This window comes from Myxine glutinosa, unplaced genomic scaffold, assembly GCF_964187855.1.
Source record: "Myxine glutinosa unplaced genomic scaffold, kmMyxGlut1.1 SCAFFOLD_203, whole genome shotgun sequence".
Classification (NCBI taxonomy): Eukaryota; Metazoa; Chordata; class Myxini; order Myxiniformes; family Myxinidae; genus Myxine; species Myxine glutinosa.
The window spans coordinates 172,614-192,500 of record NW_027616380.1 but is presented as its reverse complement, the minus strand read 5'-3'; the positions used below and the strand labels follow the sequence as shown (position 1 = coordinate 192,500).

General features: G+C 43.2%; 1 protein-coding gene across 1 annotated transcript in view; it reads left to right on the top strand.

The window, feature by feature from the left end:
- The window catches only part of LOC144888949 (chloride intracellular channel protein 4-like), a 37,721-nt gene that overhangs the window by 5,716 nt on the left and 12,118 nt on the right, over nt 1–19,887 (top strand). Inside the window, exon 2 of the mRNA XM_078768724.1 lies at nt 19,023–19,148. Coding sequence (XP_078624850.1) covers nt 19,023–19,148 — 126 coding nt within the window. The remainder of the gene's footprint in view (nt 1–19,022; nt 19,149–19,887) is intronic.

Genomic DNA, 19,887 nt, shown 5'->3' with positions numbered 1-19,887 from the left:
CTTGTTGGAACTTGTTGTTGGAACTTGTTGTTGGAACTTGCTGTTGGAACTTGTTGTTGGAACTTGCTGTTGGAACTTGTTGTTGGAACTTGTTGTTGGAACTTGCTGTTGGAACTTGTTGTTGGAACTTGTTGTTGGAACTTGTTGGAACTTGTTGTTGGAACTTGTTGTTGGAACTTGTTGGAACTTGTTGTTGGAACTTGTTGTTGGAACTTGTTGTTGGAACTTGCTGTTGGAACTTGTTGTTGGAACTTGTTGTTGGAACTTGTTGTTGGAACTTGCTGTTGGAACTTGTTGTTGAACTTGTTGTTGGAACTTGTTGTTGGAACTTGCTGTTGGAACTTGTTGTTGGAACTTGTTGTTGGAACTTGCTGTTGGAACTTGTTGTTGGAACTTGTTGTTGGAACTTGTTGTTGGAACTTGTTGTTGGAACTTGTTGTTGGAACATGCCGTTGTAACTTGTTGTTGGAACTTGTTGTTGGAACTTGTTGTTGGAACTTGTTGTTGGAACTTGCTGTTGGAACTTGTTGTTGGAACTTGTTGTTGGAACTTGTTGTTGGAACTTGTTGTTGGAACTTGCTGTTGGAACTTGTTGCTGGAACTTGTTGTTGGAACTTGTTGTTGGAACTTGTTGTTGGAACTTGTTGTTGGAACTTGCTGTTGGAACTTGTTGTTGGAACTTGTTGTTGGAACTTGTTGTTGGAACTTGTTGTTGGAACTTGCTGTTGGAACTTGTTGCTGGAACTTGTTGTTGGAACTTGTTGTTGGAACTTGTTGTTGGAACTTGTTGTTGGAACTTGCTGTTGGAACTTGTTGTTGGAACTTGTTGTTGGAACTTGTTGTTGGAACTTGTTGTTGGAACATGCCATTGGAACTTGTTGTTGGAACTTGTTGTTGGAACTTGTTGTTGGAACTTGTTGTTGGAACTTGTTGTTGGAACATGCCGTTGGAACTTGTTGTTGGAACTTGTTGGAACTTGTTGTTGGAACTTGTTGTTGGAACTTGTTGTTGGAACTTGCTGTTGGAACTTGTTGTTGGAACTTCTTGTTGGAAATTGTTGTTGGAACTTGCTGTTGGAACTTGTTGTTGGAACTTGTTGTTGGAACTTGTTGTTGGAACTTGTTGTTGGAACTTGTTGTTGGAACATGCCGTTGGAACTTGTTGTTGGAACTTGCTGTTGGAACTTGCTGTTGGAACTTGTTGTTGGAACTTGTTGTTGGAACATGCCATTGGAACTTGTTGTTGGAACATGTTGTTGGAACTTGTTGTTGGAACTTGTTGTTGGAACTTGTTGTTGGAACATGCCGTTGGAACTTGTTGTTGGAACTTGTTGGAACTTGTTGTTGGAACTTGTTGTTGGAACTTGTTGTTGGAACTTGCTGTTGGAACTTGTTGTTGGAACTTCTTGTTGGAAATTGTTGTTGGAACTTGCTGTTGGAACTTGTTGTTGGAACTTGTTGTTGGAACTTGTTGTTGGAACTTGTTGTTGGAACTTGTTGTTGGAACATGCCGTTGGAACTTGTTGTTGGAACTTGCTGTTGGAACTTGCTGTTGGAACTTGTTGTTGGAACTTGTTGTTGGAACTTGTTGTTGGAACTTGTTGTTGGAACTTGTTGTTGGAACATTTTGGGAACATTCAAAGTTGGGTTTTGCTAACGTTTCCACAACGTCGCTACAACGTTTCACTTTCGTTGTTGCAACGTTTTGCTCCAACGTTTTGGGAACATTCAAATGTTGGGTTTTGCTAACGTTTCCACAACGTCGCTACAACGTTTCACTTTCGTTGTTGCAACGTTTTGCTCCAACGTTTTGGGAACATTCAAATGTTGGGTTTTGTTAACGTTTCCACAACGTCGCTACAACGTTTCACTTTCGTTGTTGCAACGTTTTGCTCCAACGTTTTGGGAACATTCAAATGTTGGGTTTTGCTAACGTTTCCACAACGTCGCTACAACGTTTCACTTTCGTTGTTGCAACGTTTTGCTCCAACGTTTTGGGAACATTCAAATGTTGGGTTTTGCTAACGTTTCCACAACGTCGCTACAACGTTTCACTTTCGTTGTTGCAACGTTTTGGGAACACTCAAATGTTAAGTGAATCGGATGAGAATTCACGAGTTATTTAATTATTAGAAATTAATGAAGTACTTATTTAATTAATTACATTTTTTCTCTTCTGACCATGAACTTGGTGTCGACCTGCAGGCCAAACCGTTGGTCAGATGAGCTTGATACCTTGACCAATCATCGTAAGTCACTTGATTGGATGCATACATTAATTATGACATCATAAGTCACGTGACATGGCGGCCATGGTGGATTTCTTGAAAACCTTTAAAATGCATCCCTGCGTTCATTTTCCGATCAATTGAGTTGAAATTTTGAACAATCGGATCTGCACTGTCGTTGTTAACGACTCTGGCATGCACCCGTCCAATCAGGATGGAGCGGTATGGTCCCCGGATCATCACTGCCCGCAGTTTTAATTCGTTTTACTTTTACCTTTCACTCTTTCTGTTCATTGTTGTTGTGGTCATACAATTTTTTGAAGACATGCACATGTCATGATATAGGAAATGTTTGTTCTGTTGAACGGAAGAAATGTTTATGGGTAATTTAATTCAATGTGGTAGGTGGGCAACACCACAAAGCATACCTCTTTTAAGGTGTGTATAAACCCTGGAACATTCCAGCAATCAATACGATGCTAAAATGGTGTAATTTAATTAAATGTGGTAATTTAATTCAATGTGGTAGGTGGGCAACACCACAAAGCATACCTCTTTTAAGGTGTGTATAAACCCTGGAACATTCCAGCAATCAATACGATGCTGAAATGGTGTAATTTAATTCAATGTGGTAATTTAATTAAATGTGGTAGGTGGGCAACACCACAAAGCATACCTCTTTTAAGCTGTGCATAAACCCTGGAACATTTCAGCAATCATGACGATTTTCTCATGTCACCTGAAATGGTGTAATATTGTGTAATATGGTCGACCTTGGGTTTGTTTGGGTTTGTTTATTTTTGTGGGTATATATTTTTGTATATTTTGTATATATTTTCACGACAAATTCCAGTTAACATCCTCCAAAATTTGCTCGTTTTTCTGGCCGAATCGAAATTGCGTTGAGTTCCTATGGCATGCGCCATTAAAAGCGCCGTGTAATGGTTGAGCTCCCTTTATTTCGTTTTGGTCACGCGAATGAGCAGACAAAATGACGAATGCTGCGGCTGGAGCAGTAGAAGCGATTTTTCTTTTAATTGTTTAATGATTATTCGATATTGTTATGACTTATTGTCAATAGGAATACTAAGTGGTCAGGAGGTAGCCTTTTGCTATGTACAGTTTATTTATTGTTGAGTATACCACATAGCTGTGGTGATAAAGGAAATGTTTGTTTTTCAAATAGATGATTATGATATGACCATGATTATAAAATCATGATGATTATTATGAATGATATCATAGGGTTCCGATGCAGAATGATTGCACGAACTTGGGAAAGAACTTTCAAGCCCTATGGGATAAATTGGGTATTACAAGTGATGGAGTTTCAAAATTTAGCATGATTGAAGGAATTTGACAGTCCCATTTCAGGAGTTTTACGAAATTTATATTGCCAAGAGATTTTGGGTACTATTAAAAGAAAAATGATGAGATATTTTTCCCAAAGAACTTTAATATCTGCCATCCATTTTGGCTGTCTCACGAATGAAGGATGAGTTGCCTTTAGTGGTTGCAAAGAAAATTTGTGGAGACCAGACAAAATGGGAAAATATGTCAGATATGACCCTAGGACAGAACAGTGATTCGTCAATTGACATGAGATATGAACTAGAGGTGACGACCGATGATCTTCAATCTCAGTCAATAGATGGACCTGTCCTGACATCATTGGGGAAAGGGCTTATGCAAGGAGTCATCCAAAATGATTAATTTGATTTATTGATGAATATTGATAAATTAATTGAAATTGAATAATTGAATTAAACTGAATAAATTTAATTGAATAAATTTAACTGAATAAATTGAACTGAATAAATTTAATTGAATGAATTTAATTGAATAAATTGAACTGAATAAATTGAATTGAATATATTGATTGTTTGATTGATGAAAATGCGGCCTCAAGAAAGAAGTTTTGATATCTTTGTGAGATATTATCAATGTGAAGACAACCTTGGAAAATTGAGCAAGGTGGTGAGTTTATATATAGATATTGTTGCGGATATGGAATTTGGCCTCCGTATCCGCTTGTAAATATGCCCCTATTTCCCCAATACTCCCCAACTCTCCCTTACCCCATTCCTTAGTCCCATTGTCTGTAAACAATACCCAGTAGAGCCGATCTTCCCCTTCATCCCCCCATTAAATGTCGTGCCCAGGTCCACCACAGCTCACGTAGACAACTATAGGACATCTTGCTAGTTATTCTTAGTCTATGTCAGTTAAGGACTTGTTTCCATTAATCTTGACTCTTCGTTGCACCAGAATGTGATTATATGGCACCTGTTAGGAAGTTTAGGACCTCCCCTTACCTCCCCGCATCTCTTCCTCAACAACAACAACAACAACGAAGCAGCAACACCAACTACAACAACAGCGGGGGGCGGCGCGGCGGCGGCGCGGGGAGTGCGCGCCCTCACTCCGGCTCGGTTAGCCGCCATGGCCCATGTGCTCCAGGTTACGGGGTTACCACGAAGGGGCTGGCCATCAGTCCCTCGTCACTGGGCGGAGCCCAGTAACCCCCCTCCCGCACCCAATGAGATGCCATGGGCCGATGCCATATGGGGCGGAGCTAACGAGCGAGGGCGTGACTCCCCGCCGGATATACGAAGGGACTCACCGGAAGTGAGGGGAGATGCGCCCTGAACCTGGAGACGAGAAGACGCCACCGCCTGAGCGCTGCAATACCTCCCCGCATCTCTGGACCGGACCGGACCGTGTGGATTCTGCCCCGGAGCCAAGGTGCACCTTGAGCCACCAACTACCTGCCCTTCCTTGCCATCGATCCCTGTGTGAGTCCGTTTTTGTCCTGTTTATCTGTCGTCTGTCTGGGGCTAACATAAGACCGCGAATAAGTGCCCACCTTTCTATGCTGTCCCTCTTGTCCCTGTAGTCTGAACCTTCCGCAATCTTGTAATAATAACCTCTGAGAACTGTACCCTTGGTGTCGTAGTCATTTATCCCAGCCGTTGTGTCCTTTCCCTTAATTGATTTAGCATAGCGCGACTTAGTCAACGTCCGGGTACAATCGGGGTAACTTGTACGGATACGGCGGCCATCCCGCTCGGCCCAGCATAACATCTTAAGTCGTGTCCGTAACAATTGGTGTCAGGAGTGGGATTCGATCCGGAGCACGTTTTTACGCGCTCGAAATTATAACGGCGAAATTTGATTGTGTTTTACAAAATATAAAAACCCGAATTTTGAAAGTCGCGCTATGGCGAACCAAAACGGCTGGGTTCCGGTAGAGGAGAGTGGGGTAGAATCGACCCAGGACCCCAGGGAAGAAGTGGGGAAAATGGTGGAGGAGAGTAAAGAAGGTGTGGTTGAGGAGATATCAGACGCACAAAATGGCGCTCTCGCGCACGTGGTTGAGGGGGCCGCGGAACCAATGAGCGCGGCCCAAATGCAAGACTTCATGGCGCAATTCACCGAGATGCTGAGAATAAACGAGGAGAAATTGAGTAATAAAATGGAAGCAATAACGAACGAAAGGAGGGCTAACAGTGAGCGATTGGGAAACCAAATTGAAGAAATAACGAACGGAATGAAGGCCGATAGAGAGGCAAGGGAGCAGAGGGACAGAGACCGCAAGTTGGGAGAAAGGGTCCCAGGGGTGCACGAGGAGGTAAAGCGGGTCGAAAAGCGCTGGTTGAGCGAAGCGGAGGAAAGCACGGGTACAATGACGGGGGTAGAAATCGCGACACGGGGTTTGGAAAAGCCGGCGACCGCTGAGGAAGAAGAGGAGGGTGTTTTATTAAAGCCAGCGGTTGCCGAGGTTAATAAAGAAAAAGCAGTGCTGGGAATTAAAATTGAAGAGATGACGGAGGTAGCCCGGGAATTGCAGGGAGAAATGGATTATGTGCAAAGTCCCTGCTCACATCACGATGCTGTGCTTAACCCAAATGGAAGTTTGCAGGTTCGCGTGGAGAAAAGGATCCCCCAGGTGAGTCGTGCTGTGGTGTATTGTGCGGGGAGATTTTGTAAGAGGATGTTTGGCGACAAAATAATTTTCACGCGCTTGGGATCGAGGAAGCATCCGGGAGTTGGTGAGGGGTCCCGTGTGAGTGGAAATGGCACGCGTGGGAGGAAAAAGTGTGCGTCGGCGAGTGGGTGTGTTATAAAGTGTGGGAGTAAAACCGAGTGCGAGCGAGAATGCACGTCGGGGTGTACGGAGTGTACGTGCGAGGGTGAGAGTGACACGAGGAGTGAGTTGGTGGTGGAGCGGGTGCGAGAATGCACGCTTGGAATGGTTGAGGGTGTGCGAGAAAGCACACCTGAGTTGGTAGTAGCGCGAGTGTGGGAGAGCCCATCTGAGCGCGTTAGTGGGTGGATGCCAGAGTGCACGCCCATGGTGAGTGTTACGGAGGACGTAACGGAGGAGAGGTGTGGACCGAGGTGTGCGCAAGAGTGTGTGCGAGAGGTGTGGTGTGTAACAGGGAGTACGTTGGTGGAATGTACGGACGGCGTTGGAACGTCGGGTTTTGTGAGGGTAAAAGGGGTAGCGTATGCGTGTGAGCATGCCGGTGAAGCATCGACGGTGACCGGGTTAGCGGTTAGGGCGACGGATAGCCGATGTGAGCACTCGGGGCGCGGTGTGATTTGTTGGATGCAGGGCCCGGCGCGGATCGAAGCTGCGTCGCTTCTCTTCGAAGCGTCGTTGCCGATTCGGGCTTGGCCCCGCCCCGCACGGTCGAGTCCGGGCCTTGGCGGGCGGGGCGACCGGTCCGGTTCAAGGGCGAGTGGGAAGAGGCGGAACGGTGCCCCCTCGTGGGGACGGGGTTCCGACCGGGGGAGATTGAGCCATCGGGCCCGGGACCGCAAGGTGCCGCGCCGAGATGGTGCGTGGAACCTCGGTCCAACCAAACCACCTCCCTTGAACCGAAAGCCGGACGGATTCAACCTGCAGGCGGCCAAACCACCCGAATTCATTGCTCGGCTTTGTGAAGCCGAGTTTAATGTCATGGCGCACCGAGAGGATGTAATAAGTGGACTGTGGTGATGGTGATAGTGATAGTGGATTTGATACGAAATTTATAATAGTGGGTAGAATTGGCAGTAAATGGAAAATTTTTGATTGGTTGGAATTTGGATGTGCAAAATTTATAGTGAGACCCCCGATGTGGTGGGATGGCAAATCCACCATCCCTCACAGACGTGGGGCAAATGCGCAATAGATTATGGGGTGTATGGCAGTGGAAACTAGCCCGGGTGGGTTAGGATATTGATAGGGACCTAGAAGATGACATTAGGTAACGTTAAGGTTAGTTAGTGACTGATACCTGTAGTGGGGACGCAGGTAGTTTAGTGTGTTTGATAATGACGTGGGAGCGCAATAGTTTAAAGGGACGACGGGAAAGCGCAAGTTTCAGAGGGGAGTAGTTAGATGAGATGATGCTGTGTGAGAACTGGACAGGTGTGTGGAGCAGCGTATGAGTAGTGAGTGTGTGGATCAGCGCGAATGCGCTTGGGGAGAGAAGGGTGCAGGTGGCACCAGGTGTGAGAGCACAGGTGTGCAAGTACAGGTGTGTGGAATACATGGAGTAAGTGGTACGGAGTGGTGTGCATGGTGCGAAGGTGTGGATGGGGGAAGAGTGGACCCCTTTCACGAGTACCCGGGGTGGGTAGTGTAAGTGTTAGGTAGAGGGTATAGGTAAATTGTGGTTGGATATTGGCATCTGTGGTGCGGGTTGCAGAATGGTATTGTGGAGGGGTGCATTAGTGTTGTGGAAATGGCTGGGCGTGTAGCCTGTTAGTGTGTGTAGTTGGTTGGGCACTCCACCACTGTGAGGATGTCGGCCAGGTGAGGCCGCAGGTGGGCTCTGGGAGCCGGTAGAGTTGTGGATGGGGCCCGAGGATCCGGAGGACGGACCCGGGTAGCCCAGTGCCAGAGAGGGCACCGAGTGGGGAGAGCGCCAGAGGGCCTTCCCCAGGTAGATAGGTTAGGGTAAGGAGCAGGTAAGCTCGGAGGCAACTGCAGTGGTGGAGGTGTGCAGGTGGGTAGACCTGCTGGGAGAGCTACACGTCGCGGCCCAGAAATTGTGCGAGGGCACCGAGTGATGAATCGGGGGAGTGAGACCCCAAATTGAGAAGCACCACAGTTTGGTCAATGGGAATTGGTTTTTAGAACCCATAGTGTAAGAGGGCCAATGGTTTGGCAGGGAAAGACCCCGGGTAATGTAAAGTTGTTAAAATCATTTAGAGGATAGTTAGGATGAAGGATCTCCTCGCACCATCTGCATCCACTCACCTGAGGTGACAGGTAACTCCACACCATGCCATGTTTGATTATTTTTTACTGTGCAAATGTTGGATTGTGAGACGCATCATGACGTGGGTGTGACATTGTGCGTAATTCCATCTCTCCCTCCTTATGAGGATTGATGACGAATTGGGTGATGGCAAATTTTGAAGTAGAGGGATTGTGGAGACGAATTTGGTATAAGGGAAATATGGGGAAGACGTGACAGTAGTGACGAATTTGTAAATGTGTAGATTTTGTAAATATGGGGTAAGGGCAAGGGTAGGGTAGGTGACAGGGGGGGTGACGTACGGTAGGGACGAGCTTTCTTATTTCGCTCTCCGTACGCATTTCGCCTTGCATTGCCTTGTTGATGTGTACCCTTGTGACCTTACCCCTCGCTCATCTGTCTGTTCCCCCCTTTGTCTCCCACATGAGGACCTGTGCGCCATCGGGCGCCGAGGGGAGCGTGCGTGAGTCGGCCATTGTGCGCCCGAAATTCCCAGAACCAGCTGTCTGCATCGATGCACCACATTGTGGACCACATGCCTGTGGCCGAGCACCACTTATGGACCCCATGGGTTGGGGCGTGGCCCCTCTGCTGGAACCGGCCCGGCCATGAGGGCCCGAAATCTTGCTGGCGGACCTTGGCCACAGGGCACCGATGCCCCACAGGTGAACCACACTAGTCGGCCCTGTGGGCCATAAATAAATAAATAAAAATGGACACTTTGGGTGCATTTCATTTTATGCTCAAATAGGCCGCCAGTAAGAAAATGAAATGAGAAAGACAACAACTGGAAGACAATAATAATAATAACCAGCAGAGGGAGCCGAAGAGCAAGAGACACCTGCAGGGTTTGGGTTTGTTGGTTTTATTTTATTGATGAACAGTGATGACTGTGCACCGATTGGTGCTTGAGGGTGCTTGTATTGGTGCGTTTTTGGGTGCTTTCATGGTGCGTTGATGCAGAGCAGACTGTCTCCCCCCAGAAAGAACAATCACAGGTCCTGGGTTAGTTTTGTAAATAAAAGTAGTGTCAACTGTAAATAATGCTCCCTACCGGCTGTATGTTTAGTTTGAGGATTCTTTCCGGATTCGGTTATCCTGTGGGTGTGTTTCTGTGAGGAGAAGGGTGCAACGTCGCAGGGGGACATATTTACTCATTTGTGAATATCTGTAAAACTGTCGCACTCAGGGTAGAGTTAATAGTAGAGGGAACTACATCTGAGTGCCACACTAAACTAGGTAAAAATTTATCGGGTCGGGATGCCCCGAGGGTAGAGAAGGGTGCAATGTTGCGGATATGGAATTTGGCCTCCGTATCCGCTTGTAAATATGCCCCTATTTCCCCAATACTCCCCAACTCTCCCTTACCCCATTCCTTAGTCCCATTGTCTGTAAACAATACCCAGTAGAGCCGATCTTCCCCTTCATCCCCCCATTAAATGTCGTGCCCAGGTCCACCACAGCTCACGTAGACAACTATAGGACATCTTGCTAGTTATTCTTAGTCTATGTCAGTTAAGGACTTGTTTCCATTAATCTTGACTCTTCGTTGCACCAGAATGTGATTATATGGCACCTGTTAGGAAGTTTAGGACCTCCCCTTACCTCCCCGCATCTCTTCCTCAACAACAACAACAACAACGAAGCAGCAACACCAACTACAACAACAGCGGGGGGCGGCGCGGCGGCGGCGCGGGGAGTGCGCGCCCTCACTCCGGCTCGGTTAGCCGCCATGGCCCATGTGCTCCAGGTTACGGGGTTACCACGAAGGGGCTGGCCGTCAGTCCCTCGTCACTGGGCGGACCCCAGTAACCCCCCTCCCGCACCCAATGAGATGCCATGGGCCGATGCCATATGGGGCGGAGCTAATGAGCGAGGGCGTGACTCCCCGCCGGATATACGAAGGGACTCACCGGAAGTGAGGGGAGATGCGCCCTGAACCTGGAGACGAGAAGACGCCACCCCCTGAGCGCTGCAATACCTCCCCGCATCTCTGGACCGGACCGGACCGTGTGGATTCTGCCCCGGAGCCAAGGTGCACCTTGAGCCACCAACTACCTGCCCTTCCTTGCCATCGATCCCTGTGTGAGTCCGTTTTTGTCCTGTTTATCTGTCGTCTGTCTGGGGCTAACATAAGACCGCGAATAAGTGCCCACCTTTCTATGCTGTCCCTCTTGTCCCTGTAGTCTGAACCTTCCGCAATCTTGTAATAATAACCTCTGAGAACTGTACCCTTGGTGTCGTAGTCATTTATCCCAGCCGTTGTGTCCTTTCCCTTAATTGATTTAGCATAGCGCGACTTAGTCAACGTCCGGGTACAATCGGGGTAACTTGTACGGATACGGCGGCCATCCCGCTCGGCCCAGCATAACATCTTAAGTCGTGTCCGTAACAATATATATGTGCGGTTACCATTGTGTGATTTCCCCTTCAACAGAGCGGACACCTGAGGATTCACCCATTTCATACTGACCCTCTGGCTCATCTGCAAATACTGATCTGTGAGATTGGATTGTGCAAAAGCCACAGGTGAGAGAGATTCTCTGGAAATCACCGTTTGAACAGGTGGAGAGATCCTTCCTGGAGGTACGAGTGAAGCTTTAGAGGAACAAGCTACAACACATCCAACGCTACTTTGATAAAAGGCAGAATGGGAAATGGAACCTGCAAGAATACACAAGGACAACCAGAGATTCCACAAAAAGGTACTTGTACATATCATATGTACGACCGTTATGGTGCCGAAGCTATAAGGCAGGTCGAGAATTGGTATTTGTGGACAAAGGGAAATGCTGAGGAGTTTCCAAGAGATGGTACATTTGAGCGAAGTCGATTGGAAAGATTGGGACAAAGATTGAAAGCCAGGGAGAGACAGAATCTAACGGTAGATTGGCTTGCATTCCATCTTTGGGATGGTGAATCCAGACAACGGGAACAGCAAGAACGGATAACGGATCTAGAATTTAAAATAAAAAGGATACAGGATACAGTGGAGGAGACAAATGCACAACTGCCCTCGAAATTAGGAATGAAAATGACAGTTGTCCCATCTGATTTCCAGTTGTCTCCCCAAAAAGGACGATACAGAGAATTTTTTCGTGTTTCAGGAGATAACGAGAGATTGCAGTGGCAACTCAGGGATGTAGAGATGCAGCCCAGCAATACAAGTGCACAGGTGCACAGACCAGGCAACGACAGAAACCGGTGTTTCAAGTGTGGACGGATGGGACATTGGAAAAGAGGATGTCCGTATTCCAAAAGGAAGACAAGTTCATAGGGTAAACCAAGATCAAGGGTACCAGTGCTGACCGATACCTCAGACAACGATTAGGCCTTCATTGTGACAAATCCCAAATGACGATTGGCCTCAACAAATTAGATTACTGGACAAACATGAATAACTGTCGATGATTCTTGTGTCTGAAAAGTTTTCGGAGCAAGAATTATTCATTTTTTCTTTTGCTTGTAAGCAAATTGATAATTAATTGATCAAATGCTGAAATTGGATCTTTTATGTTGGGCACAAAATTTTAAATTTACAAAGTTTGGAACAATTGCTTTGCAATTTTTTTTTGGCAAACCAAGTGACAAGAGTCACATGATGATCAGGTGGGAATTTCGGACTATTGTTCTGCACGATTGATAGGTCAGTGGTCGACTGACATACAAATGGGTGGGTAGTCAAATTTGGATAAATTATTGTGGAAACTGAAAGGGTAATTTCAATGTGACATCATAGGGGTTTTCTAAGAATAGACTTTTAGTCTATTTGTGTATTAGCATTTTAAATTTGATGGACAAATTTTATGAAATTGAAATAAAATTGACACCCATCTTGATCTGTAAATAATGGTTCCAACGCAAACAAATATGCATAATGCATGTGTGTGTGTGTTTTTGTGTATCAATCTTACAAGATTGTTGACACCGACAGTGTGCCTTGTCTGAAAATAGATAGTTCCATGTGGATGGGATCACATATCGAGAGAATTCGTAAAATAAAATAGAAATATAATTTGATTATGAACATTATCATTTTTGTCAAGGGAGATGGAATATAAAATAATTTGATTTGCTGAGTTATGAGCAGCCATTCATTGATAGTAAATTCATTGATAGTAAAAATTGGGAGTAATCTTGAGATTCCATTTTGATAGAATTTATATGAGAATCAAAGCTATTTATGGATATGAGCTTCATAAAAATGTGGGAGTACACAATTAGCCAAATTTGGGAGAGGTCTTACACTGACTTCCCAGAGTACTCTGCTCATGGATTTTTATATATATAAACTTGAATTTTATCAGCATATAAATTGTGCTGTATGTATGGATGTGTATTAGGCATAGATGATATGGGAAAATAGTAAAGAAAATTTTGCTGGTTTGAACTATTGTGAGTTTTGAGTTCTGGAGTTCAAAGTCACTGGTTAACAGATGAGAAAGGATAGTAAATAAATTATTCTATGCTGGGTAAATTAAGTACGATATTACTAAGACTTATGAGAGCTATTGTTCTTCCTTGCAGCAGTGGGAAATTATTGAAAAATTAGATCCAACATAATGAATCTATAAATGAATGTGATAGGGATAATATCCTCAATTTGTACTAATTATTTGATTGTGGGTAAAGGAATTAATTTATCATAGTGGATTGTTAACAGCAGCCTGAAAATGTCCTGAGTGCATCCATGTAATCAGAAATCCCAGATTTGTTTTTACAAACAACATTTTGGTAGAGGTCTTGTGTGGACGAGCACTTCCTTGGTAGATAAAAAACGGTACTGCATGCTGGCAGCCACTTTTGCGGCCAGTTAGGCCAAACAAATTGAGAGGATATTGTAGTTAAATACGTAAGTTACACATGGCTATTTGTAAAAAGGAAATTTGTTGAGATGGGAAACATTTTTCGAAGGTTTATTAAAGTGTTATAATATGGCATGTGGCAAGGCAAACTATTGGATGGGAAAATTAGATCTGGTTATAGAATAAATTTATTGACCCCTTGAAGATAATTCTTCGAATCATTGTTTCACTGGCATTTTTGTTCACATTGGAAATAGTTTGGTAGAGCTTTGGTTAAAACCTTTGGTTGCGGTATCTTGGAACAAATTGATAAACCATAGGAGATTGATAAGAATAGGAACAAATATGGACCCAAAATAGAAAGTTGGATTCATGCCTCTCATTGCAAGCAAGCACATGGGGCTAAGATGGACGATCCCACAGAAAATGAGGCTGCACCTAGCAGCCCAGCAGAACATTCAGTGGCGGATAAATGATAGTCGTGATTTACATTCATTTGAATTACATTTTAACACCTCTTGCATTGATAAACATTACATTTTCAACATTTAATATTCCGACTTGAATTAGGGAAGATAGTGACATTTATTTGCCTACATGACATACCATTATCTACTGATATTAGCGCAACATGAGGGATAATGTATCACAACTACACTCATGATTAGGGGATTTAGTTCGACCACGGGAGATAGGGGGATCAGGGTAAGACAAATAATCTGATTTATGTTACATATTAAGGGATTTTCTTTATTTACCTTTTAGGAAGCTTGTTAGTTTGGTATATAATGTTGAATGTCATCGACATATAATGATGTCATAGGTATGAATATATACAAGGAGTAGCAGACTTGTTTGTGGGTTTAGTAGTTATATTGGCAATTGTTTTAGTGGTGGCTTGCTTGAAAGCCTTAGTGACGGTGTGTTTGAATAAGGTAACCAACAACACGATGATAACGCATGAAGTTACAAATGAGGAAAGAAATGTGGAACCAGAAAAGGAAGACTTTTATGGCGACATAAATACTGAGATTAAAAGATTAAATCAAGTGATGTTGCAAATGAATACAGTAGAATTAAGATAATGGCATAACGACAATGTTATGAGTTGTGTCAATTACAAGACCAGTGAACTCATATCACCACGACTGACACACTGTTAGAAAAGAAAAAAAAAAAAGGGAAAAGAAAAAGTGGAGAGGAATTATGGTAATAATACATTATGCTTAATTTGTTGGTTTGGGAAAATTGTTGTTGGGAATTAGATATTCCCGTTTGTGATTGTAATCATATACAATTTATTTTCTTAGAGTAGTGCTAAAATACCTGCATGAGTTAATTTTTGAACTATATTAACCTGAAAGCATTTGTGGATGCTATTCTTAGTTTAGTAGTGAAATACATACCTGATTGAATATTATTTGTGTGACGCATATAAATGAATATAACTTTTAAATGTTTTAAGGAAAAACAACAAATTGTTGAATGTGAAACTGTCGGAAGACATACATGATTATGCTGATTTCATGGTAAGATGTACCCTATCTGATTCAGTGTGTGTGGAAAGCAGATTCAGATGTGACTGAGCATAAGGATAAGACGAGATCACATTTTGAAGGGAGTGCTAACGGAAGTGGGAAGAAGTTCGAGAAAGAAAATTTGTGGCTAAAATGAAGTTAATCGCGGCATACACCCTCTTTCTCAAAGAATGATGAAGACATTCTCCCGTGTAACTTGGAGATGGATGCTTACCTTCACCAAGGAAATTTATGTGACCATTTGCCTGGATCACACTGCAACATATGAAAGGAAGGCGATCACTTACTCTTGTTTGAAGGCTTCGCACATTCATCACATCAGAAGTTGCAGGACAACGACATTTTACCTGCAACCTCTGTGAAATGCGGGGACATATGTTATTACTTCAACAACTTCCGGGGAACCAGCATGGAGCTGCAAACAAACGGCTGTGCCCTGTCACAACAGCTGTGCGCGATTCTGCTGGTTGCTCCTGGTATGGACCATGAATGACCTGAACACCATGGTCCCAACATCATTGTGGATGCATCCGGCATCCCTGTTCCACATCTTGCTGGCCAATCAACGTCACACCAATACTTGCTGCCCACTCACAATGAGGGAGGAGGCAAGTCGACTACAACTGGGCAAAGGCCTTGTTCAGGAAATTACTATGCTACAGCAAGAGTGGCAAGAATGCTACATGGAGAGCAGGGTCAGTCTATGACTCCGTGCAGTTATTACAACAGCAAGACCCTACACGAAGTAGTGCAGGTGCTATGAAGACATTAGGAGAAAATGTTTCATACCTGGATTCAAACACAAGTGATCAGCCCTTCCTTTCAAACAAAGAGTCAACATTTGTGTAGAGGCAAACATTTTTGCCAGATGTTGCAGATGCTTTACAAAACTTGAAGATGAAGTGAAATTGTTGTATCTTGGTGATGGTGAAGTGTTGTTTTGAAAAGATATTTGTGATGCAAATGCAATAGATCGAACAATATGGAAGGAGTCAATGACCAACGAAATGTTTTGTGATTCTTGCAGGAGGACGGTGTATGCCTAAGGGAAGTGGATTACCAAAGTTATGGTTTGAATACTTGTATTGATATTTACCTGTAGTGATTGATTATTTACTTATACTTGTATTGATGTTTACATGGAGTGATTGATTGTTTACTTATATTGATGTTTAGATTAATGGTTAATATAAACAAAAACAAAAAGATGAGGGAATTGTGGAAATGTAACTCATTGATTAGAACTGGTAACTCATTGATTGGAACTGGTAACGAGGAAGAACCAACGACTTGAAATTAATGTCAGGAATGTGCACGAAAGTAGTAATGACTTGTTCACCTGGTCACAGCCCCAGGCTAGAGCACTCTCCTATTGTAAGGCAAATATAACTCACAGCAGGAGGGGAGCAAGTTGGTGCCAGTAAGGCGAGCGGGATGACGGAGCAACCTTTCAGCGGAGAAGGGATTAACTCAAGTGTGCCGATATAAACCAGAACAGACTTTGATTCAGGAGCACTTGTCCTCAGAAGCCCTGCCCGACGAACGAACGAATACCAACGAGTATGGCGCTACGGAGAAACATCGGCTGAGAAAGAGGGACTATGCGGATAGAGCTATCTGGTCCATTGAGTTAACGGTAGTTATTAGTATTTGAATGAAGTGAACAACTAGTTAATAAAGTCTGGATCTTTGTAAACCTGTTTTCCAGTCATTGGTCTTGAGTCCCAAACCACTTCCACGACATCACCCTGGAGGTAGAAATCTAACCAGCGATATTCATTTTGAGGCCACTCTAGTTAGACCTTTGCGATTATTGTCAGTTGTTCCTCCCTGTTTATAAGCTATAATTCTGCACAGTGCACTTTATTCTTCCAAAACTAAACCATAAGAGTGTATTTTTAAGTGACATCATAATTTTGTTGCACACTGTGGCGTGTGGCAGTTGAGTGGTCATTATATGTAATTCATCCTGTATTATTATGTTTATTGTCAGTATTTTTGTTTTGGCATAAGTGTTTTCTTCTGCAGGAGAATGGACTTTTAAAAATACAATACTGTTGTGAATTTTGGGGTAGAGTAATATATAGATCAGGTAGATCTGTGTCGATATCATGCTCCCGATTGTTGTGAAGAAGAACAAGCATTTTGATGTACATAAGTAGAGGACTTGTCTAGCCCGGATGTCGGATTAAGCTCGTACATTTGTGGTCATACAAGGATGGCCTCGTGTTCACTCGAGTCGGGATTATGCTAATTCCCCTGTGTGTGAGACCTTGTGATTTATCCATTGTCCCTTATGGCACTACACCAACAGACACTAGGTATGCCCAATAGCAGCACACACACTAATAAAATTCCCCCCACAATAAAACTCACCGGAAGTGCAGGCAGGAAGCGCCCACGCATTGCGCCAACATGGCGATAAAACATTGAGCAAGCAGGCAATAGACATGCCCAGAGGGCAGCTATTGGACGAGACACCACTAATAGGGAGACGAGGCAGGATGAAGCCCGCCGATTGGTAGAGGGTGGGGCAAGAAGCTTCCCTCTGATTGGTGGAAGGAAGGCTGAGAAGGAAGCCGAGGACCGATTGGCTGGGATTTATTATTTTATTTTTTGGGGGAAAATCTTTTTTTTCAACTTAAGTTTTCAACTTCAATTGTTTATAAAATGTGATATCACGTATATTACAAATACATTTGAATATTGAATATTTTGAATTATTGTTTGAATTATGATTGGTTTAAACCATGACAAAACGGCAACTCGGGTACAGTCATTTGTCTATATATCTACACATCTGGGCAGTGTCTGTGTTCTCACTTAACGACGCCCTAAAACTTTTGTTTCCGTGGTTGTGAAGTGTTTTTAATAACGTTGTGGTGGTTTTGAATCACGTGGTGGTGAGGTATTTTGAATTATGTGGTGGTGAGGTGTTTTTAAATGACGTGGTGGTGAGGTGTTATTAAATCACATGGTGGTGAGGTGTTTTTAAATCACATGGTGGTGAGGTGTTTTGAATTACGTGGTGGTGAGGTATTTATAATTACGAGGTGGTGAGTTGTTTTGAATTATGTGGTGGTGAGGTGTTTATAATCATGTGGTGGTGAGGTGTTTTTAAATCACATGGTGGTGAGGTGTTTTGAATTATGTGGTGGTGAGGTATTTATAATTACGTGGTGGTGAGGTGTTTTGAATTATGTGGTAGTGAGGTGTTTATAATTATGTGGTGGTGAGGTGTTTTGAATTATGTGGTGGTGAGGTGTTTTGAATTATGTGGTGGTGAGGTGTTTTTAATTATGTGGTGGTGAGGTGTTTTTAATTATGTGGTGGTGAAGTGTTTTTAATTATGTGGTGGTGAGGTGTTTTGAATTACGTGGTGGTGAGGTATTTATAATTACATGGTGGTGAGGTGTTTTTAATTATGTGGTGGTGAGGTATTTATAATTACGTGGTGGTGAGGTGTTTTGAATTACGTGGTGATGAGGTGTTTTGAATTATGTGGTGGTGAGGTATTTATAATTACGGGGTGGTGAGGTGTTTTGAATTATGTGGTGGTGAGGAGTTTATAATGACGTGGTGGTGAGGTGTTTTTAAATCACATGGTGGTGAGGTGTTTTTAAATCACATGGTGGTGAGGTGTTTTGAATTACGTGGTGGTGAGGTATTTATAATTACGTGGTGGTGAGGTGTTTTGAATTATGTGGTGGTGAGGTGTTTATAATTATGTGGTGGTGAGGTGTTTATAATTATGTGGTGGTGAGGTGTTTATAATTATGTGGTGGTGAGGTGTTTTTAATTATGTGGTGGTGAGGTGTTTTTAATTACGTGGTGGTGAGGAGTTTATAATTATGTGGTGGTGAGGAGTTTATAATTATGTGGTGGTGAGGTGTTTTTAATTATGTGGTGGTGAGGTATTTATAATTACGTGGTGATGAGGTGTTTTTTAATTATGTGGTGGTGAGGTGTTTTTCTGCATGGTGTGTCTCACAGCATGGATGTGTGTATTTTCTGAACATGACGAGCACATCTCAACTTTAATGTTCCACTTTGTTATTGAACGACCAATTCAGTTTTGAGCTTTACCCATTGAAATTTGTCATCAAGGGAAGAAGGGATGTGTGTGGGGACAAAGCAAAAAAATAAATAAATAATTGCTCTAGAGATTTCAAAACTGTTTTTTTAATTACTCTTCCAGAAAATCTGCTAATCTTGCCAACTTAGCACCTGGTACCCAGCCACCTTTCCTGACCTTCAATGGTGGAGTGAAAACAGACACACTCAAGATTGAAGAGTTCCTTGAAGATATCCTTTGCCCTCCAAGGTTTGTTTGTCTCTGTCTCTGTCTCTGTCTCTCTCTCTCTGTAACATACCTGCTTGAATGTTTGGCTACCATGGTGTATTCCCTTATGGAGAATGCAACAACTTTCATAAACAATGCAATGGAAGCAGTTATGTCGAGCATATATGACAGCAGTCAGTCATACATGCCTGGCATCGTATGAAGTAATTTGAGCAATACGTAACTTTAGCATCCTAGTTATGATAACACTTCAAAGTCGAGATACAAAGACTACACAACATGTAACATGAATTTATTCATTGTAATATCAATGTTATTATTACTCCCGCCAGGGAGTAATGCATTCGATCGTGTCCGTGTCCGTGTGTGTGTGTGTGTGCGTGTGTGTGTTCGTGTGTTTGTGAACAAGATATCTGCAAAGGTTCTGAACTGATTTGGATGAAAGTTGGTGGGATGATTGCCCTTGGGATAAGAAAGAATTGATTAGTTTTTGGTGAAGCTCAGGATATTATTCCGGATCCATGAATTTTTTGAAGGATTGTTTACCATTGGAAGACAGGGCTCATTTTTTTTTAACATTATCTTCTATATATTCTATATTTAACATTGTGATATGAAAATAGTTTTCATATTTGTTGTAAATGTCGTTTAAACTCGTGGTTACGCATTAGAGCGGTGTATTTTGTTAGCAGCGTCGTCTTCAAGGTTCTTTTTTTTTCTTTTCTAATAAAGACATATTCTGTCATTTTAAAACCACCAA